Source organism: Pteronotus mesoamericanus, unplaced genomic scaffold (assembly GCF_021234165.1).
Source record: "Pteronotus mesoamericanus isolate MK-2021 breed Mesoamerican mustached bat unplaced genomic scaffold, CSHL_Meso_final contig_72, whole genome shotgun sequence".
In the NCBI taxonomy this organism is placed as follows: Eukaryota; Metazoa; Chordata; class Mammalia; order Chiroptera; family Mormoopidae; genus Pteronotus; species Pteronotus mesoamericanus.
In genome coordinates, this window is record NW_026555242.1 from 569470 (window position 1) to 596191 (window position 26722).

General features: G+C 51.2%; 1 protein-coding gene across 2 annotated transcripts; it reads left to right on the top strand.

Moving 5' to 3' along the window:
- The first annotated feature begins 7237 nt into the window (after positions 1-7237).
- Positions 7238-26691, top strand: STX1B (syntaxin 1B). Of its 2 annotated transcripts, none has more exons than XM_054582650.1 (10): positions 7238-7478; positions 16371-16445; positions 16631-16730; positions 16821-16895; positions 19515-19648; positions 19920-20028; positions 20219-20292; positions 22686-22823; positions 22919-23029; positions 23299-26691. In XM_054582650.1, the coding sequence occupies exons 1-10, from the start codon at positions 7449-7451 to the stop codon at positions 23377-23379; spliced, it is 927 nt and encodes a 308-aa protein (XP_054438625.1). In that variant the 5' UTR covers positions 7238-7448; the 3' UTR covers positions 23380-26691. The 2 variants fall into 2 exon arrangements, with proteins under 2 accessions (XP_054438625.1, XP_054438626.1); XM_054582651.1 differs by having other exon boundaries at positions 7243-7478; positions 19515-19588.
- Positions 26692-26722: the final 31 nt, after the last annotated feature.

A 26722-nucleotide genomic window follows, 5' to 3' on the forward strand; every position in this document is an offset into this window, starting at 1 on the left:
GGATTCCAAGAGGGTGAAAGTAGAAGCTACAAGGTCTCTTCAGGCACCGCTCAGAGGTTACACAACATTACTGCTGCCATATTATATTAGTCAAAGGCAAGTCACAAGTCCAAACCATCTGCAAAGGATGAAGAAATAGAATTTTAATTCACATTATGAAATGACACATCCATCAATGTTGTTCATTGAATATTATCTGCAGTAGATCAGAAATTTGTCCATCAGAAGGTATACAGCTATCAAAAAGAATGAGGATGCTCATTATATATAAATATGAAAGCACTTCAAAATATATTGTTAGTTAAATATCAAGGTAGAGAATGAGTGTATCATGCTACTGTTATATAAGAAAAATGTGTGTGTATATTTGCTTGTATTGTCATAAAGAAACCCTGGAAAGTACATAAGAAACTAATAAAAGTGGTTCGTTGCGGGTGGCTCATGAAAACAAGGTGGTGAGTTGTTAGAGTAGGAATTTTCACTAAATTTTTTATGTTATTTAGATTTTTGAACCATGATAAAGTATTGCCTATGTTAAGTTACTATATCAAAGAAAGAAATGTAGAGAGGTACCTTTTAAAAAAGGTTTTGTTTGTTTATTTATTTTTAGAGAGAGAGGAAGGGAGGAACAAAGAAAGGGAGAATAACATTGATGTGAGAGAGAATTATTGATCGGTTGTTTCTCGAATGTGCTGTGACCAGGGACCAAACCCACAACCCAGGCGTGTACCCTGACCAGGAATCAAATCAGTGACACTTCCCCTTGCAGGACAATGTCCAGCCAGCTGAGCCACACTGGTCAGGATGAGATGTACCTTTGAATAACTTTGAGAAAAGGAATATATCTTAAGCAACTCAGGCCACTATAACAAAATAACCATAGGCTGGGTGGCTTAAACAACAAATATTTATTTCTCACAGTTCTGGAGATGGAGAAATCCAAGATCAAGGTGTCTGAAGATTCAATTCTTGGTAAGGGCTTTCTTCCTTGCTTGCAGATGACTGTCTTCTTGCTACCTCTTCATGTGGCGGAAAGTAAAGGCTCTGGTGTCTCTTCCTTTTCTTGTAGGGGCACTAATCCCATCAGGGGCCCCATACTAGTTTCCTCATCTACACCTAATTACTTCCCAAAAGCACCACCTTCTGATGCCATTACTTTGGGGGTTAGGGAGCTTCACCATACTCATATGAATGGGGGATGGTGGGGATGGATTTTCAGCCCGGAATAGGACGCTATAGACAAACTTTTATTTTACAAAGATCCCTCTGGAGGCCATGTGCAGGGCCACCACAGATGGCTGTGCCCATTTGCACTACACAAGACACAGCACAAGAGGGGCACCAGTTACACTGTAGATATCACATATTTGAATATTTATCATAACAATTATCTGACAGAGTGTCACGAGGAAGGGACACCTTTTTCTATTTGCACAAGGATACAGTAAGAGTTGTCAGTAGCCCTCCCTGGCTGTGTTAAGGTTGATTGGCAGATCAGTTAGAAATCGCCCCAGGCCAAAAAATGAGGCCTAAACTGAGGCCTGGAGGTAGGGATGGAATGTCCACTAAAGAGACAGTCCTATCAGGCAGTTGCAGATTGAAAGGGGTGGTGAGGGAGTGGGAGGGTCCTAGATCACTTCTGGGTTTCTGGCTTTGGCTGTATGGCTCTGGCTCGGGCAAGTTTGCTGGAATAAGAGAAATATTGTAAAATAAATTGCCTTTATAAATCACAGTAATGGGGGTGGAGGGAATTAAATAAACAGACAAATAAATTGCAGCAACAGTAGTACCTAAGTAAATCTTTTAAAAATATGTTAATATCCATTGTGAGAGAAAATTTTAAATTGTTATTGAAAGCTTTTAAAGAGGTCCTAAACTAAGGGATAGATACACCATGTAAATGACTAGGAGACTCAGTATTGTAATGACATCAATACATCTACAAATTCAGCACCATGATCCAGTCTCTGTTGCCTGATGTTGAATCTGGTTTTGGTGGAGAGAAGGACTGGATTGGGCCTCCCAGGAGGCAGATAACCAGTTTACCAGGAGAATGTTTTGGTAATCCAGGATTTCTGCCTGGATTGGATCCCAGCTCCTGCCTTGAGTAAACTACTTGAACTCTTTGTGCTTGAGTTTCCTTATTTATGAATGGAGATGATAGTAGTAATCTCAGATAATCATTGTAAAGATTAAATGAATTAATAGATATAAAACAATTAAAATGGAGCTTTGCACATGATAGATACTATATAAAAACTAGATATTATCATTATTATTATTAATATTACATTCACCCTACAGGTTTTTGATGAGTTGAAGGGGCAATGGAAATAGTGAGGAGAGGGATGGGCTACCAAATTCCAGGGGCCTAAGGAATAAAACCTGAAAACTGGGCATAAGGTTTGAAGGAGCAAATAGAGGCACCCACCAAAATAACAGCGCTCATTCACCTCTGCTTAGGTAGAGATTTTCAGGTAACAAATGGCTTCCATGCTTGTTTTCTTCATTTTAATATTTTTTAAAGATTTTGTTTATTTACTATTAGAGAAAGGGATAGGGAGGGAGAAAAAACATCAATGTGTGAGAGATACATTGATTGGTTGCCTCCCACGTGCTCCCAACCAGGGACCTGACCTGCAACCCAGGCACGTGATCCGACTGGGTATCGAACTGGAGGCCCTTTGGTTCGCAGGTCAACACTCAATTCACTGAGCCACATCAGCCAGGGCCACATTTGTTTCCTCAGCAAATCCTCTCATGCTGTGCCTGAGGGGTGAATAATGTAGCTCATTTTATAGATTTGGAAATTAGGGCTTAGGGAAATTAGGTTACTGGCTCCATAGGGCAGGTTGATGTCTGTTTTGCTCACTCTTGTGTCTCTAACACTAGAGCGTAATCCTGGTACAAAGAGTAGAGCCTCAGTAAATACTGGGTAATGGGTGAATAGGTCAAACGGGTATTTATTCTTTTGTTCTTGAGCACAGCAAGTGTCATAGGTCCTGTGCCAGGTATTGTGAAGAGGCAGAGATTAATGAGATGGGGTCCTTGAATATGAGGCACCCAGAGTCCAGCATATTAATAAACTGCATTGGGAGGTAACCCCAGCCTGCTGCAAAAATAGAGCTTTACTGTGTTGAGTCACTGAGATTTGGAGGATGTTTCTTATGCAGCATAACTTAGCCTTAATCATGCTTACCCGATAAACTGTGGTTCTCATACTTGACTGAAAATAAGAATTGCTAGAGGTGAGCCCCGGCTGGTGTGGCTCAGTGAACTGAGCGCTGGCCTGCAAACCGAAGGTCACTGGTTCGATTACTTGTTAGGGCACGTGCCTGGGTTGTGGGCCAGGTCCCCAGCTGGGGGCTTATGAGAGGCAAATCATTGATGTCTCTCTCACACGTAGATTGATTCTCTCCGTCTTTTCCTCCCTCCCTTACTCTCTCTCACAATAAATAAATTAATTAATTAATTTAAAAAATCTTCAAATAAAAGAAACACCTGAGGTGATTGTTAAAAAACGAGATTTCACCCTGGCCCTGGCTGGGTGGCTCAGTTGGTCGAAACGTTGTCCAGTACACAAAAAGGTTGTGGGTTCAATTCCCGATCAGGGCACATACCTTTGGTTGCGAGTTCGATCCCTGGTTGGGACGTGTAAGGGAGGCAACCGATTGATTGATGTTTCTGTCTCCCATCAATGTTTCTCTCTTCCTCTCTTAATCATATTTAAAATGAATAAACATATTTTTTTGAAGAAGAAAAAAACAAAATTTCTGTGCTCTAACCCAGATTCCTGAATCAAAATCTCCAGGGAGGAGGCCTGGTAATCTGTATATTTAATTAGTTTCCCCTTCAGCTTCAGGAGAGTTAAGAAAGATTCCAACAGCTAAACTCTGAAAGAAGAGTAGGGCCCTGGCTGGGTAGTTCCGTTGGTTCGAGCACTGTCCCGATATGCCAAGGTTGCAGGTTCAATATGCGGTCAGGGCACATACAAGAATCAACCAATGAATGCATAAATAAGTGGAATGACAAATCAATGTCTCTCTCTCTCTCTCTCTTTCTTCCCCCCTTCCTCTCTCCCTAAAATCAATCAATCAGTAAAAAGAAGAGTAGGAGTTGCCCTTGGGAATACAGGAGGAGAGTGTGTTCAGGGACTAGCTTGGGACTGGGATCAGAGAACATGAGGGATGATGGTGTGGCGAGAGTGTGGAGTCAGATTAGGAAGTCTGAGCCATGGGGAGCTGGGGAGGTTGTGAGCAGAGGCTGGCCTCGTTATACTGATGCTTTAGAAAGGCCATCCAGCAAGGCGACTGTGCAGGAGGTGGGTGTGTGGTTCAGGCAACTCACCTCATAGAGTTATTGGGTAGACTTCAAGTGATCATAGATGTGATGAATTCAAAATCACCAAACAATCAGAGGAATTATCATTGTTGTTGCATCATGTGTTGTGTGTCTGTGTCCATCTTTAGAACCACAGCCAGATTTGAGTTCATACCTTTCACTCATACATTCATTGAAGAAGTATGCCTTCATTGAGCACCTACTATGTGCCAGGTGCCATACTGACACTGAAGAACCAGCAATAAACAAAACAAACAGAAATCCCAACTCTTGCCCTGGCTGATGTGGCTCAGTTGAGTGGAGCATTGTCCTGTGCACCAAAAGGTTAAGGGTTCAATTCCCAGTGAGGGCACATACCTGGGTTTGATCACTGGTCGGAGTGCATATGAGAGGCAACTGATCGATGTTCTCTCTCACATTGATGTTTCTCTCTCTCTCTCTCTCAAATCAATAAACATATTTAAATTTTTTTTAAAAAACCCCACCTTCATGGACATTGTTTTCTTTGTCTTTATTCCTGGGTAAAGGTGTGAAGGAATATGGCATTCACTTACTCATTTAGTCATGTAGATTTCGAGTGAACATCTACTTTGTACCTGACCTTGTGCTGGTTTCTGGGGAGAAGCAGACATGAGTCAGACCCAGTCTGGTCTAGTGGGGAAGTAGACTCAGCCCACACCTCAGAACATCGACTGCTTGGACTGCTGGGGAGGCCTGAACTGGGCCTTGAAGATGACCATCAGAGAAGGGGTGAAACTGTACCTAGGAGAGGAAATGCACAATGAACGACTCCAAGGTGTTTGGGATCCGTGATTCTTTAGTGTGGTTAAGGCCTCAGGTTCGTGGCACAGGGAAGGCAGTGGTAGGAGAGATGAGATGATGGTGGTGTGATTCAAGTGCCAGAGCAGCTACTGAGTGTGATCAGTGGGCAGTAAGAGCGTGGAGTTATTGGTGCAGGGAACTGATATGATCACATTGGTTTGGGGGACAATCACACTAGCAGTTGGAGAGAAAGATGGACATGAAGGAAAGGGGCTACAGGTGGAAAGACCAGAGAAGAGGCTGTTCTGATGGTCTAGGTGAAAGCGGATGAGGGCCTAGACTGACCCAAGGTGGTGGGGATGGAAAGGACCCAGGAGGCAGCTCTGGATCTGGCCATTGAGGGAAAGGCTATAATATTGTGGTTTTGCAAGAATGGGCTTCATAATCAAATAATGCAAGTGAGAGCCCAAGCCCTGCTCTTTACTAACCTTGTGGACTTGGATTCGTTATTTAACCATTCTAAGCCTCGTTTTCCTAATCTGTACACTCCTGACAATGGCAGTAGCTGCTATGAAGTTGGGAAGATTATGTAAACTACTCAGCATTGTACCTGGGACATATTGGATGCTCATGGATAAAGGAAGGTGCCAAGAACAGCTTTCTGTTTGCTCTGAGTGTCAGGGGGGACAGAGGTGCCATCTCTGATGGAGAATACAGGAAGGAGCACTGTGGGGGAAGTGAATCCGCCACAGATGTGGAAGTTCCAACATCAAAGCCTGGACCTCACTAGAGTTATGGATTTACTTATGTCTCTGATCACATCTCTTATCTCTGGGCCCTTGGCGCCCAGCTCAGTGCTCAGGCACACAGTAGGTGATGCCTTTGCATTGCAGGTATAGGTGTGGATATTGTAGACATGTAGATACAACTGAACCTGGGGAAGTGAGAGGATAAAGAAAGAAGAGTACCTGGGATCCGGCCCACGGGACTCTGCTGTTGAGGGGTTGTGGGAGAAGGGAGGGGTCTGTAAGGAGCTGGGAAACAACACCCAGAGGTTTTTTTTGGGGGGGGGAGAGACAGGAGGCAGATTGGGAACCAAGGAGGGGAGAGGTCACCAGAGTCATATGTCCCTGAAATACCATGGAGGATAAGGCCTGCCAAATGGTTGAAGGATTTGATATCAAAGAGTTCGCTGGGTACTTGGCAAAAACAGGTTCCAGGGCTGTTGGGGGCCAAAGCCCGATTGCAGGAGTGGAGGCGTTGACATGGAGATAGGGAGAGGAGAGGCGGGCATCAAGGAGAGGGAGGCCGGGTGCTTGGATGGTCAGGGGTACCAGAATTCCCGCCTGACATGGATGAATTTCCATTTTAAGTCAGAACCATCTAAAGACAGGTCAGGAGTTCTGGTCAGGTAGTGAGCATCCTGTCCCTAGAGGTAGACAAGCAGAGCTCTGAGACGCCCTGCTGCCCAGGAACTCACACTTAAAGTTGGGAAGGCTGTTCAAAAACATGCCCCTTGTCCTTCTCAGCTAAGCGTGGCTGATTCCTCGCATCACAAAAGCCACCTAGAGGATCAGTCTTGCTATTTCTAGTGTCCAAGGAGCCTCCTGCAGGGACACACACACAGGAAGGAGCACTGTGGGGGACACACACACACACACACACACACACACACAGAGGTGGTCGTGCACAGGCTCAGACTCACACAGATTCCCAGACACAAAACATAAAAATTTATCTGTATCTCCTGGCGTCAAGAGATTCACAGCACCTCTCCCAGGATATTCATTCTCTTACCCCTCCTACTGCTGTCCTCCCCGCCGCCCCCCAACCCCAGCGTCTCTGTGCCTCCCCGCCGCATCTCCTCTGTCTCTCTCCACATCTCTCCCTGATTCTCTGGTTCTGCCCTTACCCACCCCGCCTAGAACTCTCCAGTTTTCCTCTCCCTGGGTCCCCCTCCCCCGGACTACAACCCCCAGGCGCCCCCAGACCCGGGTGCTGCGCATGCCTCCTGCTCCCCGCCCCCTCCCTGTTCCCCCCTGCCTCCCTCCCTTCCTCCTTACCTCCCTCCACCCCCCTCCCCCGCGCCTCGGCTCCCGCATCCCTCCATCCAAGCTTGTGCCGCAGCCGCATCGCCACCGCAGCCCCAGCAGAGCCGAGCTTGGTCCAGGCCCCTGCCCCTGCTCGGCTCTCTGCCCGCCGCCCCCGGCCCCGCCCCCGACCGCGGCGTCTCTCTCAGCGCCTCTGCCCCCCAGCGCCCCCAGACCCCGGCCTCCAGCACCGAGGCAGGAGGTAGGAGCAGCACCAGGGACAGTAGGACGAGGCGGAGGAGGAGCCGTCGCAGGATGAAGGATCGGACTCAGGAACTGCGGAGTGTAAGCTTGGGGGTGGGAAAATGGGGGGAGGGACCCCCTTATTTCGGGAGCGCGTAGGGTTGGAGTGGGGCAGGTACTGGGATGTGGGGGCAAATGATGACTGGAGGTTGGTTGCAGGGGCACCACAATTTCTGGAGACATATAATGTGCTCCAATGAACCTGCATTTTGGGGACAGTGGCTGCAAGGGTTGAAAGCTGGTAAGACACAGGGGCAGGAGAGATCGCAGGGGTCTTGAACACCCCACGTTCCCAGGAAGCCCCTGGGGTCTAATCTGGGGACGGGAAAGAGTAAATGTCAAGAAGGAATTGGAAGGTGCTGTCAACCCCAGGCTCAGTCTAGCGGGGCCCAGAAATGGGGGATGATATGGGAAGGACACAGGTTGGGACTGAGATGCCAGCACCTGGCAGTGAATGAAGTGTGTGTGTGCGTGTGCGTGCGCGCGCACACGCACACACACACACACACACACTCATGTGTTGCTCTCCATGGGAAGGGGGCACCTCAGACAGGAGCATGGAAGGGATTGCCTCAGGAGACGGCCAGAGGTCCAGGGCCTGAGATGGGGTGACCCCAGAGGTTGGAGGTGGGGTTGCAGAGAAGAGGAGGAGGTTCCAGGCATAGGGCCACGGAACTGGGTTGTGTGACGTGGACTGTGCTCTGCGAGGGGATCTGGGGTGTCCTGAACAGTCAGGGCCGGCGGACGTGGGCCCTTGAGCTGCAGGCCTGAGGAGGCCAGGCTCCAGGAGTCTGGCCAGGCAGTAAGTTGTGTTTGGGTGACAGGAGAAAGAGGGTGGCACTGGTGTCTGCAGTGAAGGCTGCCATTTGGAGGGGCTGGGGAGTGGGACCTTGATGAGGATGGTTGCTTTGGTGGGGAGGATGCTGGGGGATTTGGAGAAATGACCTGGGGCTCCAAGGAGGCCGAACCGACAACCTGCTGTGTGCTCAGGTCTTGTGGTGGTACGTTAATAAAGTACTAGCCCAGCCAGTTTACTCCGTTTGACAGATCAGAAAACTGGGGTTCGGAGATGGGCAGGAACTTGCCCAAGGTCACCAAGCAAGTGGGTGGGAGAATCAGACTGGAATTGGGGTTTTCTGTTTGCCAAGTTGACGTGTGTTTTTGCTTTTTTGGCCTTTGAAACAGAAGTCTCAACATGGGCGGTAGGGTGGGGGGTAAAACACTGTGTCTTTGGCAAGGCCCCTGGTTTGTGCGGTGGGGCACGAGGTTACCGCTGAAAGACAAGAGGAAGGGGCTTAGAGGCAAGTGACTGCTGTCTCCGGGGAAGATGAGTTGGCAAGTGGGAAGGAAGGAGGAATTTGTGGTTGAGGGAGGGAATTTTGAAGGTTTCTTTCTTTATTAAACTTACTGAATAGGCATCAGGAAAATGACAGTAATAATAAAAATAACCAACACTCAAGTGCCAGACACTGTTCTAGGTGTTTTATACACATTAACCTATTTTGATTGTCACAGCAACCCTAAGAGGCTGGAACTAGTCTCATTCCATTTTATAGATAAGGAAACTGAGGCCCAGGGAGGTTAAGTAACTTAACCAAATTCACGTAGCTAATAAAAGGCAGCCAGGCAGGCTGGCTCTGTCGGTGCCCTAAACTACCCTTCTAGCAAGGTGTGTCTTCATCCAGAGCAGGTTGCCATCTATAATCTTTTAGACCCTCACCCACCTCATGGAAAGGTAGATAGACTGAGACACTACCTCATTTTATAGTTGAGGAAACTAAAGCCCAGAGTGGTTAAATAACTCACCCAAGGTCACACAACTAGCAAGCGAGGAATCCAGGTTTGAACCCAGATACCCTGCTGCTAAGACTATTCTTGACTCCCAAACCCAGAGAAATGGAAAGTGGTTTGGGGTGAGGTGATGGAGGTGTGGTGTGATTAGAGAGAGGGGGAGGAAGGGGAAAGCGGTAGTGGAGGAGGCAGGGGATGGGAGTCTTCATCTGGGTGGGTCAGGGGACCCTGCCCAGAGGTGAGGAATCCTGTCTGCTGGGGCTTTTGGGGGCGGCCAGGCGGAAGAGGTGGAAAGTGGTGTGGAGGGGTAAAGGGGACTGGGGGAATGCTGGTGGCTCTGGTGTTAGTCACAGCGCTGGAAAACTGGAGGTTTGGGAGGATGGGTGGGGAGGGAAGAAGCTGCCAGATGCTAGGAGTGCTGAGGGTCTCCCGCAAGAGCGAAGAGCAGGGAGGCTGGGAAGCAGGGGAGACCTGGGAAAGGGCTCTTGAAGAGACCGAGAAGGATGAGGTGGGGGCCCGTGGTGGGAGGGGATGTCAGCCCAAGGGGCCTGATTGGGCTTTCCAACAGTACTTTAGAGTCCCCAGGGGTTCTCAGGTGTGTTTTTCACACAGCAGGTAGGGGCGCAGATTTGGGAGTCAGGCTGTCTGGGTTCAAATCTTAGCTTCGCTACTTCCTGTGTGGCCTTGGGTAAGTTGCTTAACTTCTCTGATCCTCAGTTTCTTCATGAATGAATTTAGGATAACACTTTGCAGAGTTATCCTAAGAGCTGAAATGAGTTACTGTGTAAAAAGTACCTAGAAGGCCTGGTAACCAGCAAAGCTCTATGAGTGTTATTCTGTAGCCGACTTATTTCTCTGGAACCCCTGAGATGGGCAGGATGTGACCCTAATTTATTTTAGAGTAAATTGAGGGCCACAGAGGTAACCCGACTTGCTCAAGGTCACACAGCTGTTCTGGCAGAATCAGGGTCAAACCAGGGTTTTCTGTTTCCAGTTCACCAAACACTTCTGGCTGGGAACTGGGAGACACTGGGCGGAAGTGGAGCCTGACACCGGAGTTAGTCAGCTGGACTGGTGTCCCGGGATCCAAGGACTGGGGCCAGGGATGGGGCTCAACAGGAGAGGAGGAGGAGCAAGTGAGGTGGAGAAGGTTGGTGGGAGAGAGAAAACACAAGGAGACACATTGTGGGCTGGAGCCTGTGAGGCGCCTGTGGAGTGGGAAGGCAGGAGACAACGGAAATGGGGAGACTGGGAAATGGAGAAAGGTGAGGCCCGCGGGAAGAGAGGCTTGACTTTGAGACCTGGTGGGAAATGGGGACTGTCACAGGACTGTCAGGGGACTGTCCTGTGACAGTCCGGCCCCTGAGGGCAGGGGCTGAGTCGGATGTGTGGCACACAGGTATGGACAGGCACAGTAGGTGCTTTAGAAAGGCAGACTTGAAATAACAAGGAAAGAGTGGCCCAGTTTGCGCAAGAGGCGCCAGGGACCGGGGAACCCTGGATGATGGATTGGTACCAGCCAGCCGCCCTGGGCTTTTTTCTGCTGTTCGAACACAGCACGTTCACCCCTGCTTTTGAGGACTTTTGTGCTTGTTCCCTCAGCCCAGAATGCTGGTCCCTCTGTTTTGAATGTTATCCCCTCTGCCTGGAACACTCTTCCCTGTGCCTTGACTTCTGTGCTCCCTGGGCTGTGACACAGTTGACTCCTTCAGGACTTAACTCATGTCAAGCTCCAGAAAGGGCCTCCCTGGCCATCCTCCATAAAGCTGCGCCTGTTGCATGTTTCTGTCACTTCTCCTGGTTTATCTCCCTCCTGCTATTTAGCACAATCTGAAATTGTCTTGTTCATTTTTCATTGTCTGTCTCCCTCCACTGGAATGTCAACTCTTTGGAGGCAGGACCTTCTTCCTGTGTTGTTCACCACTTTTTTCAGCAGCACCTGGAGGAGAACTTGGCACAGATCATACAGACTTGTTAGATGAATGAATGACTCAGTGGGGCAGAGGGAGGATGAGGAAGGGAATAAGGCGTAAGGCAGGGAAGGCGGTGGGGGGGAGGGCTGCTATGCTAGATACTGGGAGGAGGAGAGGCCCAGGTCAGGGAGACAGGTGAATGGCAGGGGGTTTCAGTAGAGACAGGCTGCTGCCTCTAGATCAAGCGATGCTTGCACCCCTGAGGAGCACATGTGAGTACATGTGTATACATGGGCCCGTGTACACGCACACACACTCTGTGACTCTTCTATCACCAAACTTCAGTCTCTTTCCACCTCTATTTTAGTCACCCTCTCACCATCTGTCTCTTTGATCACTGACTTGCTGGCTCACATTGTCCCTCTCCTCCTTCCATCTCTGTATCTGCCTATGTTATCTCCTGCCACTAACATACAAAGGGCTCTTGGTGTCTCTGATGGGGAAGGAGGCAGTTCCATAGGCAGTGCCTATTCCTAAGGCAGTTCCAGAAAAAGCCCGGGATCTCTTTCTCATTTAATCCTCTCAAGCACTTGAGGGGTTGTGAGCAGTGAAGAGCAGAGTGCCTGGGTTCAAATCTAGGCACCATACTATCAGCACCCATCAGCTGCATCATCTTGGGCAAGATGCTTAATCTCACTATGCCTCAGTTTTCTCATCTATTGAATGGGAATAAGGTTAGTATCTACTTCATGGAATGGCTATAAGGATGAAAAAAGAAATTCACAGCACTGGTATCAGGGCCCAGCTCATGGCAATCAGTACGTATGTGTTAGATGTATATAATTCTTACCTTCTTCATTTTGCACATGGGGAAACAGGCTTGAATTGTCCATAGAGTGGATCACGCACATTTGATCATCTTCTCCTAGGTAGTCTCATTTGCCCACAGTTGGCTTTCTTTGAGGCTGGCCAGCTTCTTCCAGAAATAGAGGCTGTGCTCACTATTAAACATGTCTGCCTCAGAGCAGTGAGGGCCCTTGACGAGCACAGGTACCAGCCCACCCATTTCCCAGCCGAACTGGGGCCCAGAGAGGGACTGAGCATCTCCTGGGGTCACACAGCGGGTCAAGTGGAGGGTGGAGTGCCTGCCTTTCTGGGTGAGTGCTTCCAGCAGCCAGGCACCTCTTGCTGCTTTTCTATCCTGGCCACAGGAGTTCAGCAGCAGTGAGGACACAGCAGAATGGACTCTTTGAGGCCAGGAATAGAAGGATGGAGGGGAAAGAACCTGGGATTCAGCACTGGGCAGACAGTTCAGGCACCACCTCTGGCTTTATTTGCTGCGAGGCTTAGGCCAGGCAACTTCTCTGAACCTGTTTCCTCTTCTATAACATGGTGGGGAGAGGAAGCGGGTAATAGCGAGCCCTCGCTGAGCATTCATTCTGTCTCTGGCAGCATCAAGCACTTTTCTTGCCTGGGCTCATTGCCCTCCTGCCCACCATCTGGGGTAGGTATTATTGCCTTTCAGTGGGCCGAGGCTCAGAGGGGAGAAGTCTTATGTGGCCTTCTGGCTGCTGAGTTGGCTGTCTAGCTGCTGACTTGGGCAAGCTCTTTAGCCTCTGTGTGCCTCAGTTTCCCAATCTATAAAAGGGGGCTATAATAATATCTACCTCAGGGGATCGTGTGTAAGAATTAAATGGATAAATATATGTGGAGTGCACAGAATGGTATCCATAACATGCTATGTAAACGTCTGCCATAATTATAATTATGTTGGCCAATGGTCCTGATAGAGTTGGGGTTTTTTTAAAGGTTTTATTTATTTATTTTTAGAGAGGGGGGAAGGGAGGGAAAAAGACAGAACAGGAAACATTGATGTGCGAGAGCAACATTGATCAGTTGCCTCTTGCATGCTCCTAGCCGGGGCCCTGGCCGGAAACCCAGGCATGTGCCCTGACTGGAAGTCAAACCAGTGACATTTTAGTCTGTGGGACGACGCCCACTGAGCCACACCAGTCAGGGCCCTCATAGAGTTTTGATGAAGATTAAATGAGATAACAAGAAGATAAGGTCTATTCAGAGGTGCTATTGACTGATAATATTTTGCCAGGATTTCAGGGCACAGAGCCTCACCCAGACTAGGCCTTAGCAGGAGCTACCTGAGAGGGAAAATAGCTTGTGGCAGACTTGCTGTAAGCACATGGCCTGGTCTCCAGCCTCAGGAGGGGCTGTGTGCAGGCACATCTTAGACGCCTGTGATCTCCTTGCTCTCCATTCAGCCTGGGTGCCCTCGGGAAAGCCACTTTGTTTTGCTCTGCCTTTCTCATCAGCGCTGTGGTGGTGAGGATCAAAAGGGATTATAGATGTCCTGGCTGGGTAGCACGGTAGGTCACCCTGTGCACCAAAGAGGTTGCGGGTTTGATCACTGGTCAGGGCACATACCTAGGTTGCAGGTTCGATTCCTTAGTCGGGACGTGTACAGTCAGGGTGCGTACGTGACGCAACAGATAGATGTTTCTCTCTCTCCCCTTCTCTTCCTCTCTCTCCAAAATCAATGGGCATGTCCTTGGGCAGGGTTGAAAAAAGGGGGGAGGGTATTGTAGATGCCAAAGTGTTTGTGAACTGCAGAGGATTGTTAACACTGAGCTCTGTAATTATTACACCAAATAGGTCCTACTTGAGTCCTCTACTTTTCTTCCTGTCTCAAGGACAGGTGCCTCAGGGCAGAATCCAAGAAACTGGCTCTGGGAACAACAGGAGAGGTGGATATTAGACTTCAGGAAGTCTAAAGTCTGCATGGGTAAGGGAAAGAGACAGAACAGGAAAGTGAGAGGCCTCATGTGGGCAGCAGGGCTGAGTCGAGTACTCGAAGGCAGAGAAGGTGCAGAGGACTGGCTTTTGGTGCCTGGGGAAGGGAAGGAGCCCTCGTGGGGCAGCTGTCTTTTTGAGGACAGGGTATCAGGGAAGGCTGCAGGTTCCTCAGAGATGAGCGGAGCATCCCAGAGTCTTTAAAGGCCAAGATCTAGCAGGGTGGTCCCAGGACAGGTAGAGAGGCTTGAGAAGCCGGAAGTCCCATCAGGGTCCCTAAGCCCTACCTGGTGCTGTTACGGAAAGCCAGACTCAAGACACGATTCAGGGAACGGAGTAAGCCTTTATTCACACGCGCGGGCTCAGAGGAGGCAGTCTCCAAATTCTGAGCCCCGAATCGGGGTTAGATAGGGGTTTATAAGCCCTAGCATTCCGGCGGGAAACGGATGGGCTTCCCAGGTGGGGGAAGGGATTAGCATTCAGGTGGGAGACTGATGTGCTACCCAGGCGGGGGAAGGGATGTGAAAACGGGCTACAGAAGCAGATAAGCAATGATTAACAGTTAACCTGGGAGGGGTCTCTGGCTAGGCTGCTCCTCTTAAGTCATCTTGCCCTTATCATTGCCACCCCTACCTCTGGGGCAGCTGTGGGCAGAGATGGAGGAGCCTCCCTTTCCCAGCGGATATTTGGGATTGCCTGGAAATTAAATGTAAGTGCCAAACACACTTCCTGATGTGGTGTGAGGCCCAGCGCCTGTGGAGAGAGTTCCTGGAATTTGGGGGCAGGGCTTGGGTGAGAAGCCGGGGTGGTCTTCAGAGTGTCCGGCTGGGTCTTCCCTGGGCTTGTGGGTTCTTTCCAGTGCTGCCGAGGCTCTCCTGATTCCAAGTTCACTTGGCTTTCTGTGTTGCATCTAGGTCCCATCTGGCTCTGTCTAGGTTCGATCTGAGCTGTCTGGGATCTGTTTATGCCGAGTCTGGTTTGGTCTGAGCCTGTCTGGTTTCTGCCAGGTCCTGTCTGTGATCTGGTTGGACCCTATTGAGGTTCCATGTGAGCCCTCCTCTTTAGATCCCAATTGGCTATACCCCAGGCAGACACTTTTTGAATCCCGTCTTGATTTCACTCAGGTTATGGCACTTATATTCTGAGTTTGGGGTAGGTTCTTTCTGGAAATCAAGCTGAACTGTGTTTAAATCTCCATTGGAGCTGATGGGGCTCCAGACGTAATTAAGTTTGAAGGGCTCGGCTTTTGTCCTCAGACTTCTGTCCCAAGCAGAGAAGTCTTGAGACGGGAGTGTGTAGCACTGGGGAGCCCTCCCTGCCCTCCTCCCCTTCCCCCCCCGCCCCGCCCCGCTCCAAATGAGTGTGCAGACCTGAGCCTCTGAGAGGTGGGGAGAACTGGCTCAGAGGGTCCTCCTGAATGTCCCTGGGGTTGCAGGTGACCAGCTGTGTCCACATGTATCAGCATGCAGCTTTGCTGTGGGTCTGTGTGCTGGTGGATGTCAGCATGTCAGTGTATCTCTGTGTGGGTGTCAGTGGGTCTGTCTCTCTGTGTGCCTTGTGTGTCAGCCCTTCTGTCTGTGTCACTGGTCTGTCTCTTGGTGGAGGTGTGGGTGGGTAAATCCCTTTGTGTCTCTGAGCCCTGGGGGTGGAGGGCTGAGCCGCTGCAAGTTGCAACTAGGAAATCCAAGCAAGTGAGAGTAGGTGGGTGTGAAGCTGGAAGAGGCTGGATGAAAGCAAGTGAATACACTGAGGAGAGTCAGAGAGTCAGCGGGGGCAGCGAGGGGCAGAGCAAGCTGAGGGGTGCAGGTGGGCAGGAGAAGAAAGACACAAGGAGTGCGGGAGATCCGGGCACTGTTTGTGTCTCCTCCAGCCCTTACTGGGCCTGACTGTGCTTGCTCAACCTGCCGCTGCCCAGAGCTGGCGGTGAATTGACCTTGCACAGGGGACATGACTGGAGGGGAAGAGGAGGGGAGCAAAGTGGCGCCTGGGCTGGTGAGGCTGGGTGATGGTGGAGAGGGTCAGGCTCCTGGGACTCCATTCCAGACCTCTCCTCAGAGCCCGGAGACAGTTACTGCAAGGCTGACGTTTAGCTGGTAGTTACAATATTGAAATACTCTCGTTCTGGTTGGTTAATAGCAGCTGTCCTGAGCACCACCTGCCTCCACGGTGACTGCATTCACAGGATCACATCCATGCCCAAAAGGGTGGCTTTTGCTAATTCCCTCCAAGGTGTCTTGGGCTCTCAGCTACGTGGCCTCCAGTACTCAGTTCCACAAGATATCCCGTGTTCCTTCTGACTGCCCGGGATCCTTGCCATGCACCCTGCGTGTGACCCCTCGCAAGACCCCTGCTCTGAGCCTAAAGCTGGGAGCAGCAGAAGCAGGGTGGGAGCTGCTCATGATCTCCACCTTTCTTTGCCTCCCAGGCGAAAGACAGCGATGATGAGGAGGAGGTGGTCCATGTGGATCGGGATCACTTCATGGATGAGTTCTTTGAGCAGGTAACTGAGCCTCCAATACCCCAGCCAACAAGTCCTCCTCCGCCCCCCGCTCTCTACTCCTACACCCCTTGGCCTTTTACCAGTCCCCCTGGGTCTGGTCCATTTCCCTGAACCCTGACTGAGCCCTGTGGATGCCCTTGTCTGGCCTGAGGACTCGGCTGGGTAGAGCCAATTTGCTGCCCCAGGTGGAAGAGATCCGGGGCTGCATTGAGAAGCTGTCAGAGGACGTGGAGCAAGTGAAAAAACAGCATAGCGCCATCCTGGCCGCCCCCAACCCAGACGAGAGTGAGTGCTGCTGCGGGGTAGCTGTGGGCTGGGGGGAGAGGAGGTCTGGGGTCCACCCAGACTTACCGCCCGCCCTGGCCCCCTCCTCAGAGACCAAACAGGAGCTGGAGGACCTCACTGCAGACATCAAGAAGACGGCCAACAAGGTTCGGTCCAAATTGAAAGGTGAGGAGTACAGTCCCCTGACCAAGGAGAAAAAGAGCTGGGCCTTCCAGTGGACCAAACAGGCCTTTCTATAAGGAATGTCCACAGACTTCTAGGAGCCGGATTCTTACACAATGAGAAAGCCCAAAGCCCCAGTTTTCCTTCTTGCTCCAGATCCTTTGGAGAAAGATACACGACAGGGAAATGAGGAAGAGGAGGGTGTCTGTCCAAATTACATATGAGCTCTGCTTGTTCCAACAGCACGAAGGTCCATCAGAAAAAAAGAGCCTCAAGTGGCTTTAGTTTCATTAAGGCCTCGTTTCTTCAGAACAGGTGCCAGGCACAGTGCTAAGCAGCCAGTAGGTGGGTTAAGCAAATGCTTCTGAATTGGTGTCCTCGGCTCAGGACAGATTGGACTGTGTGGCTGACATCACGGGCTGGCAAGCTTTCAGGAGGGACTTGCCAAATGCTCATGTATTCTCTCTAATTTAAGGACTTGGGTGCTGGTAATAACCACCTTCCCCCAAAGCACTGTGGGTTGGGAACCTCCTTGTCTGCTGGTGCCAGGGGAATAGTAGTGTTACTGTGATGCCAATTTGTATGTTTATGGTAATTCAGCAGCAGAAAACATTTACCTAGCATCTACTCTGTCTGAGCCATATTACTGGGCTTAGGGGAAAAGGAAGCACGTCAGATGCCAGGGCTTGTGTGCGCTGACCTTGGTCCAGGGAGATGAGGACAGAGACTTGATGTCCTCCTGGACTCTACAGGAGGCGATGAGTTAGCCTCTAGTGCTGATCTGTAAAAACAAACCTTTCGCACTCATGAGAATGTGCTGGAAAGGAAAATGACCCAAAGCGGGAGCATATTAAGTGCAAATCCAGGCAGAGGGAGTCCAGCTTACATCATCAGCTCGTTCTGGACAAGTGCCTCCCCTCCCCTCAGGCTCCTCATCAGTACAGTAAGAAAAATGGAAGCAATTTCAAAGCTGGCTTTTTTTGTTGGGGGCAGGGGACAGTAACAAAATCCTTTTTTTCCCAACTAAAATCTTACAAAGAACTCCAGAATACGCAGCACATAAAAGCCAGGCTGTCTTGGCTGAACTGGGACTGGGAAGCCCAGGGCCTCCCCTTCACTCCTGTCAACGGCCCCTGAAGTTCCTTCTCAGAAACAGGGTTCCACGGAACACAGTTTTAAATTCCCCGGGCTCGATTATTTCTTCAGGCCCATCAAGCTCTGACCTTAATAGTCTCTCTATCAGACCATGAGGAGGGCTCTTGCAGGGGTGTCCAACCCTTTGGTATCTCTGGGCCACACTGGAAAAAGAAGAGTCGCCCTGGGCTACACATGAAATACATTGTGACACATAATCACAAAGAAATCTCACGATGTTTTAAGTAAATCTATGATTTTTTTGTTGGCCCCATTCATAGCCATCCTGGGCTGCATGCAGCCCAAGGGCCACAGGTTGGACACCCTTGTAGGGGCCCAGGAATAGGTCAAGAAAGAAACGGGGGAAAGTGGCAGGGGCTTAGAGAGGCTGACTACCAGATCTCTAGAAAGAGAAAATTCTCTTTCTCCAGCTATGTGGTGGCACAAGCTCAGGCTTTTGTGTGCCTTCTGAGTTGTTTTACCCATGTGAACCTCAGTTTCTAGTCCGAAACATGGACCAAGATCTCTGAACTCTCAGAATTGTCGTAAGAAGTCAATGAGACCATGTACAGTAAAGGACGCCTTCCTCCAGGGCTAGGCCCCAGTCCCGGGTCTGGCAACAGGATCTGAGTCTGGGCCAGAGATTCTGACATCCCTGGGTGTGTGTTCCTGTGCTTTTCCTGCAGCAGCTGGGCCAAAGCTGCCACTCAGTCACTGCCCTGCATTGCTGGCAGGGAGCACTGGGGTGCCATCCAGCCCCCTATCTCCTCTGCTGCCAGCAGAACAGGGAAGTGCTGTTCTCAGGAATGGCCTGGAGGCCCTTCCAGGTCTGAGAGGACCTGGTCGTGATTCATCCCTGCTGCATTTTCCCAGCACAGTAAATCTTACCACAAGCTCTTTTTTAGAAAATCTGAGTAAGTGTCAGGAGTGCATGATCCAGAAGCAGACACCCCAGTTAATTTGTGCACTTTTCTAGAACATCCTTTAGAAGTGGGAATTCCCAGGAACAGGCATCATCTTGTAGGGCAGGGGGAGAGCTATTTTCTCTGTTGGAACGTCCACCGGAAGAAGCCCAGGATGGGTTCCTGCCCCTTTCCAGAGGATGTAGAAAGTGGAGTTCCCTGCATATGAGGGACTTCCACAGTGGACTGAGCCCACACTGCCTCGAGGGATTGGGCCGCAGTTACAGCTACGCGGCCTTACAGGACCCAAGCCTCCGAAGGAACAAACAGTCCCCTTCTGTCTGGTTACTCACCAACCCTCAGTCTCCTTCCTGTCTTGCCTTCCTGACCCCCTCAAATGACTGTCCCTTTACTCTCCGGCCTCTTGCCCCTCACCCTGGATCCTTTACTGTCTGCCCTTGCCACGGGTGTGACATCTCTTCACAGGCCTGGGGCCTGCCTCGGGGTGTCAGCCCTTCACATCTCCCGGACCCCCGCCCCACACGCCCCGGGTCTCCCGCCGGTCAATGCATCCTCTCTCCCGCAGCGATCGAGCAAAGTATTGAACAGGAGGAGGGGCTGAATCGTTCCTCCGCGGACCTGCGAATCCGTAAGACCCAGGTAGGAGGCAGCGGGCAGACTGGGGCAGGACCTGGACCGAGCCCGGGAGGAATCCAGCTGGTTGGTGACAGGCGGGCCGGAGGAGCTCGAGCGAGGGGCGTGGCCGAGGGGCGTGGCTTCGGACGGGCGTGTGTGAGGATCGGGTCTCCTGGCCCTAGCCCTGCCGCTGCCGGATTGGCCGTAGGGAAAGAAAACAGGCGCTAGGGGACTGCACTTGTGAGGGGGTAGGATCGGGGCGCGATCACCCCTTCTCTCCACTCCAACCCCGCACTAACGACTTACCTCTTTGGTCTCTGTTCCCTGCCTCCGGATGTGTGTATCCCCATCCCAGCACTCCACACTGTCCCGGAAGTTCGTGGAAGTAATGACCGAATATAACGCGACCCAGTCCAAGTACCGGGACCGCTGCAAGGACCGGATCCAGCGGCAGCTGGAGATCAGTGCGTGTGCCTCCCCTCCAAAGTCTCCAGGCCTGCGCAAGCCCCCTTCCAGGCCCTTCCACTCCGTGGAGGGGGCATCTGGCCTTAAGGCTCGGTGGAAGGGTGGTTTCCTGAGGTCCCTGCCCCATCCCACCACCCCAGGCCCTTCAACTGGCCCAATCCCTGAGCATGGGGTATTTCCTTCCCACAGCTGGAAGGACCACAACCAACGAAGAACTGGAAGACATGCTGGAGAGCGGGAAGTTGGCCATCTTCACTGATGATGTGAGCCGCGGGGTGGGGGTGGGCTCTGTTTTTGGAAAGCATTTGCCTCTCCTCCCTAAACTTGGGTTAAACTCAAGGTCCTAAGTCCACCCTGAAATAACTGGCATCGGAAGGCCTAGACCTGGAACTGGGGAATTCCGTGGGAGCAGAGCAGGAAGCCACCCCCATAAAAATGGCAAACAGTCGTGTGCCAGGCACTGTTTTAAGCACTTTACATATTTACGTTTATCTGCTAGCCTCATTTAATCCTCACCAAACCCTCTGAGGGACTCACTTTCGTGAATGAGGAAATTTTGCCCAGAGAGGTTTAATAACTTGCTGAGGTCATACAGCTGGGGCCAGAGCCAGTATTTGAATCCACAGCCTAGGGTCAGAGTCAGAACTTTTAAGTACTAAGATAACTCTACTCAAGCAGATTATTTCACCCAATGACGAATCTCCCTATTTTTGAAGGTTTTTTTTTTAAACCCTCTTTTGATGTTTTTAAGAAAAGATTTTATTTACTTTTAGAGAGAAGGAAAGGGAGAGAGAAAGAGAGGGAGAGAAACGTCACTGTGCGAGGGATACATCGATCATCAGTTGCTTCTCACATGTCCCCCAGCCGGGGACCTGGCCCACAACCCAGGCGTGTGCCCTGACTGGGAATCGAACAAGCAACCTTTTGTTTCACAGGCCAGGCTCAATCCACTGAGCCACTCCAACCAGGATAAAAACACCCTGTTTTAATTTTGCACTGTGTTCTGCTCTTGTCATTTTTTCTGTGAATGGATGGGCTTCCCCCGCTGTAGTTCTTCTTTTCTCTTTGCTAAATTTTACCCTAGCCTGCCCAGTTCCGTCTCTATGTGTGCTTCTGGTGCTGGAATGGCTCTGGTTAAGGTTTCTAGACCAGGATTAAAGTGCGTTCAGTGACTGTCTAGCGTATTGTTACTTAGATAATTGGTGTTTGTTAAATTAGCTTTGAGCAAATTGATTGTGGGCAGTTAGCCTGGAGCTGTCTAAAACAGCTCTCCCCAGGCTGTCTGTCTGTCTGAGAATGGAGGGAACCTGGTAAGTGGTGCTAAGGAGGCAGAGCCGATCCCTTCCGATTAACCCACCATTACAGTGCAGAGTGGCTGGTACCTTGCTTGAGGGCTGTGCAAGATGCAGACAAGCCCTAAGGTACTGGTTAAAATTAACTTTTAGAGTCAGGGAAGGCTTCCTGGGAAGTGGCATTGAGTTGTGCCTTAAGAGACAAGGAGGATTTGACTTGGGGAGATGGGCAGAGGGCACTCTAGACAAAGGGAACAGACTGGACAAAGACAGGGGAAGTGGACCACTTGCCACTTGCACTGGATGATTTTGGCTCTTATGTGGGAGATGAGGGCTGAAAGGGAGCCTGGGCCTTGCCTGCTAAGGTAAAGGTGTGTAGCCTGTGGGCATTGGGGAGCCCTGGCCGGTTTTAGAGCAGAGAAGTGGCTTAATGTGGTCTAAACAGTGAATACGCTGGGAAGTGAGTGACCTGGTTCAGGCCAGGCTTTTGTGGGGAGGAGACGTATCTAATCGTGGGTGGGAGTCTCTCTTCCACTGACTCTGGAGGCTGCAGTGCACTCCTTTATTATCTCTTCCCCCATCTCATGTCATGGGGGCTCCAGGGGACTTGTGGGCACCCTGCCTTCTCATCTGAGCCCCCTCCTCTGCTTGCTACTCTCTCTCTGCTGTGTCTTCTTCCATTTCCCTATCTGCCTTTGCTCAGACAGGAGCCCCCACACTAGTAGGGGCCCTGGACCCCTGTCTCACATCCTGGGGCTTCCCTGGTGTGTGTGATAGAGGCAGCCCTGGGCTAAGGTGCTGGGTGAGGGACAAGTTTTACTTCTTGTAATTTAACAAACTTGTCTTTAATGCTTCCTGTGTGCCAGGTACTATTCTGATCAGTGGACACATATTAACTCATTTAATCTTCAAAACAACCATGAGGTGGGCACTATTATTATCCACGTTTCCTAGGTGGGGAAACTAGGGCCCAGAGAAGTTAAATAATTTGCCCAGCTCTGGCTGGTGTGGCTCAGTGGACTGGGTGCTGGCCTGCGAACCAGGAGGTCCCCAGTTTGATTCTAAGTCAGGGCACATGCCCGGGTTGCAGGCCGGGTCCCCAGTTGGGGGCATGCGAGAGGCAACCGATCGATGTATCTCTTGCACATTGATGTTTCTCTCCCTCTCTTTCTCCCTCCCTTCCCCTCTCTCTAAAAATAAATAAATAAAATCTTTAAAAAAAAAAAAAGAATTTGCCCACAGTTATAGCTAGCGAATGACAGCCAGATTTGAATCCAGATGCTCTGGCTGCAGACTCTGAGCTCTCGTGGGCGTGAAGGGTGGTCTTCAGCTCCCCTCATGCCCCCCACCTCCTGTCCCCCAAGATCAAAATGGACTCACAGATGACGAAGCAGGCGCTGAATGAGATTGAGACGAGGCACAACGAGATCATCAAACTGGAAACCAGCATCCGCGAGCTGCATGACATGTTTGTGGACATGGCCATGCTCGTGGAAAGCCAGGTACTTCCTCTGCCCTCTGCCACACCATCTGGAAGCCTCCCCTAGCCCCTCCTCCAGCCTGGCCCCACCGCTCCCCATGCACATCCCCTCTGCAGGGCGAAATGATTGACCGAATCGAATACAACGTGGAACATTCCGTGGACTATGTGGAGCGAGCTGTGTCTGACACGAAGAAAGCTGTGAGATATCAGAGCAAGGCCCGGAGGGTGAGCCGGGGTGGGAGGGCCTGTGGGGCAGGTGGGCTGGAGCAGGGTGGGCGGGGCTGGGTTCAGGCCAGGGCTGAGACAAGTGATGAAATCCCCTGGAAGGCCTTATCTCTGGCTCTGACCTCTTCCTTTTTCTGTTTTTTCTCCCCTTTTCTTTTTCCTCATACCCTCCTTCCCCTCCTTTCTGTCTCTTTCTCTCACCCTCTTAATCTCTGTCTCTCCGTCTCTCCTTTCTCTTTCTCCTATCCCATTGCCCTTTCTGCCTACAGAAGAAAATCATGATCATCATTTGCTGTGTGGTGCTGGGGGTGGTCTTGGCGTCATCCATTGGGGGGACGCTGGGCTTGTAGGCCTCCCACCCCTGTCTCCCTAAGACCCTTCCCCCACCACATTGGGAGCAATACCCCCACTACCCCTTTCACTCTATCCCCTGCTCCAGGCCCACCCCCAAGACAGACCCAGGTAGCCCTCCCCTTTACCCTCCCCCCATCAGACCCTGGAGTCCCTGGACCTCACTATGCCATGGACCACCCCCTGCCCCCGCACATAAATAGCAGCAGGCGTGATTACACATGCACACCAACATGCATGCCGCCGGCACATGCTCAAGATGAGTGGACACCCCAGCGTGTGTGTGTACGTTCGTAGATGTGTGTAGAAGCACCACATCACCCTTCCTGTCCCACCTCAAGTCTGTATGTTGTCTGAGCTTCCCCTCTTCACTTGGTTGTTGTGTAGACTATGGCTGGGTATAGCACAACAGCCCACCAGGCCCCGCTCTGTCTTCTGTGAATAGGTGTGTGTGTGTGGGTGTGTGTGGGTGTGTGTGTGTGTGTGCGCGCGTGCACGCCCACAAATCTGTGGACATATAATTTGTGTACATGGAATTTCGTGTTTGAATCTAATGCAATAGCATTTCTTCCACCGACAACCCTTCCCCCGTGTCTGCTACAAATGGGGCAGGTTGTGAGTGTACAGATGCTCATTCCCAGAGGATTCAGGTAGGCCCAAATACACAGGCACGGCAGACACCGCAGCGTGATGTGGAATAAATCTTCCTGGCTTAGTCACCCCAGGCCTGTGTCCCAGGGGAGTGTGTGTGTGCGCGCACCTTGTGAACCTTGGAGTTCAGCCAGCGTTGAGTGGAAGCGTACATGTATAAATAACCTAGTTCGGCTTTTATATACATGTACATTTCCCCCAGCAGGTGATGTGAGGAACGTGTGTGTGTGTGTGTGTGTGTGTGTGTGTGTGTGTGTCAGGATTTGCCTGAAGTGCTAGTAAGTCTTCTCAGAGAGCCCTCCATATTGTGCACAGGACACCTGTTTTGGGCCGGTGCAGTAATCTATATTTCTATGCTGTCTAGAATATGTCTGTGTGAGAGTGGGTGTGTACATGTACAGAGGCTTTCTACACAGAAACCTGGAGTGTTTCTGTCCCCACGTATATTATATGCACACATGTTTCTCTTTAAGGACTCTTGCCCCATCCAGGTTTGTTTATGAAGATTGATTTGCCCCTCCCTCTCTCCCCAGAGCTGCTGCCCAATATCTGGTATGGCCACACACTGCTACATCAACGTTGTGCAACTGGCGCTTCCTGCCCTGTCAGGTCTCAGAGCCCCTGAGCACACATGCCCAGATGCTTATCTTCCTCTGTGCCTCTGCCAGAGGATAGGCCTGCACCCACGAGAGCTGGCTCGCACATGCCAAGGCTCAGGAGGCCTGGTGTAGGTGACCACACCCAGGCACACACGACTACACGTGTGTGCTAACATGGACAAGGTGCCCGTGCAGGCCCACTCTGATTTGCACATTAATGCTTCCTGGAAGGGCTAATGTGAGAATGTTACAGAGCACTATCCCAGACAGAAAATGAGAGCATTCCTGCCTGCCACACGTGTGCCTCAGCACTGGGAGAGGCCGACGTTTGTCTCCTTTGGCCTGTTGGATGCTCTGGGCTCTGCCTCAGAGGCTTTGGGCTTGGGGAACTGTTTATTGCAGATACACTGGAATGGTCAGTGTGGCAACAGCCGCTCAAGGTGGGCTGAGTCCCAGGATTCACCCCCTGGACTCATTTGCTGAAATGTCTGCAATAGCTGCTTCCCCACCAGGGTGAGATTGAAGGTGGGGCACAGGCCTGGGTTCCTGATGGAGGAAAGGGCTAGCTCCTCCCTTATGTAGGCAACATATGCACAGGTGGCTTTGCGTATTTGATGGCAGATGGGAGGTACATGGGCAAAGGACAATGTTGGGAGGTCCCTGTACTCCGTGGCTGAGAAACATGGTCCCACATACACAGGACTGAACACACAAGTACAGGAATATGTCCTGTCCTGGGGGTGGACTGTACATGTGCACAGGGCAAAGGACTCAGGGTTGTGTGCAGATCATTTGCCAGGGTCCCACTGCATATGAAATGTGCACGTGTGTGTGTGAGAGACAATGCAGAGGTGACCTGGAACACGATACCCTCCCCACCCCCACCCCAGCTCAGATAGTCAACCTCTTCCCTCCCTGGCTGTTTGGGCCCTGCCTGTGTGTGGCCAGTATGTGTAAATCCCAAGGTGGGCTGAAAAAGGGGCAACTGTCTGTTTATTCCCAGAATGCCGTTCTCAAGGACAGAAGGTTTGCCCTAATTACAGCCTTCCTGCTCTGTCCTCAGACTTCTCTGGGTATGTCAGAGCAGGCCCCAGCACTTCCCCCGCCCTTCCCTTTTTCCTTCCCGCTGCCCAACCAAGACACCCTTTCAGCCCAGGTGTTTCCGGAATTCTCACAGCCTTGGGGGCCAAGGAGAAGGGTGGAGCCATGACTGGAGGGATGCTGCTGCCGCCTTGAGTGGTATTAGGCCCCTAGCTGCCCATCTCTGGGCCTCAGTCAGACCAGAGGATCCCGGAGGGTCTGCTAACCCCAAGCTCACACGAGTCTCACACATCATACGATGTGTTTGCTTGTTGGCTGCTGTGTCTGTATGTGTCCTGGAGTGTTGTCTGGGTGATAGAGTCTTTTGCATGGTTTTGGAGGAGTGTGTGCTGCCCACCCTTCCACACCTACAACCATATGTGCCCTGTGGGTGGTCCCAGGCCTGGCCAGGGCTCGTTGCTTCCCCTTCCCCTTTAACCCTAGCTCTGCCTCTCATGAAGCACACTGCGCGTGTCCATCCCATGTGCCTGTGGGTCGACGCACACTCTTGCCATGCCTTGAGCGTGTGTACATGATGTGTTCTATGCATTCACCCTGCCCGCCCCCCAGCCAGCCCTGCAAAGGATAAGATGGTGGCCCCTGGCTCCCTTCTACCTGACCTGCCCCCTGCCTGCTGTGCAGCCATGTGCGTTGGCGTGTTTCCGTGTCGCTGGCGTGTCATGTGATATAGCTGTGTTTGCTGACACGAGTCCCTGCCCCTTCTGTTTCTCCATTGGTTTCTAGAGCTCTTTCCCTCTCGACAGGATTCTTGGGGCCTGGCTGGGGGCCCAGAGCCAGGCCACCCTCTCCTGTTAGCCCTCAGAGACCCATTTCTCTCTATTGGTGACCAAGTTGCAAATGGATAAAACAGGAAAATTCTGCCCTCTGTCCTCAGCCCTGCATGTCCTGTCCCCAGAGCCCCCGCCCCCACCCTGGGCTGGGTTGGGCCCCGTGGGACCGGAGAAATAGCAACCAATCCAACAGCGGGCGTGCTGCGTGCTCACTTCCTTCT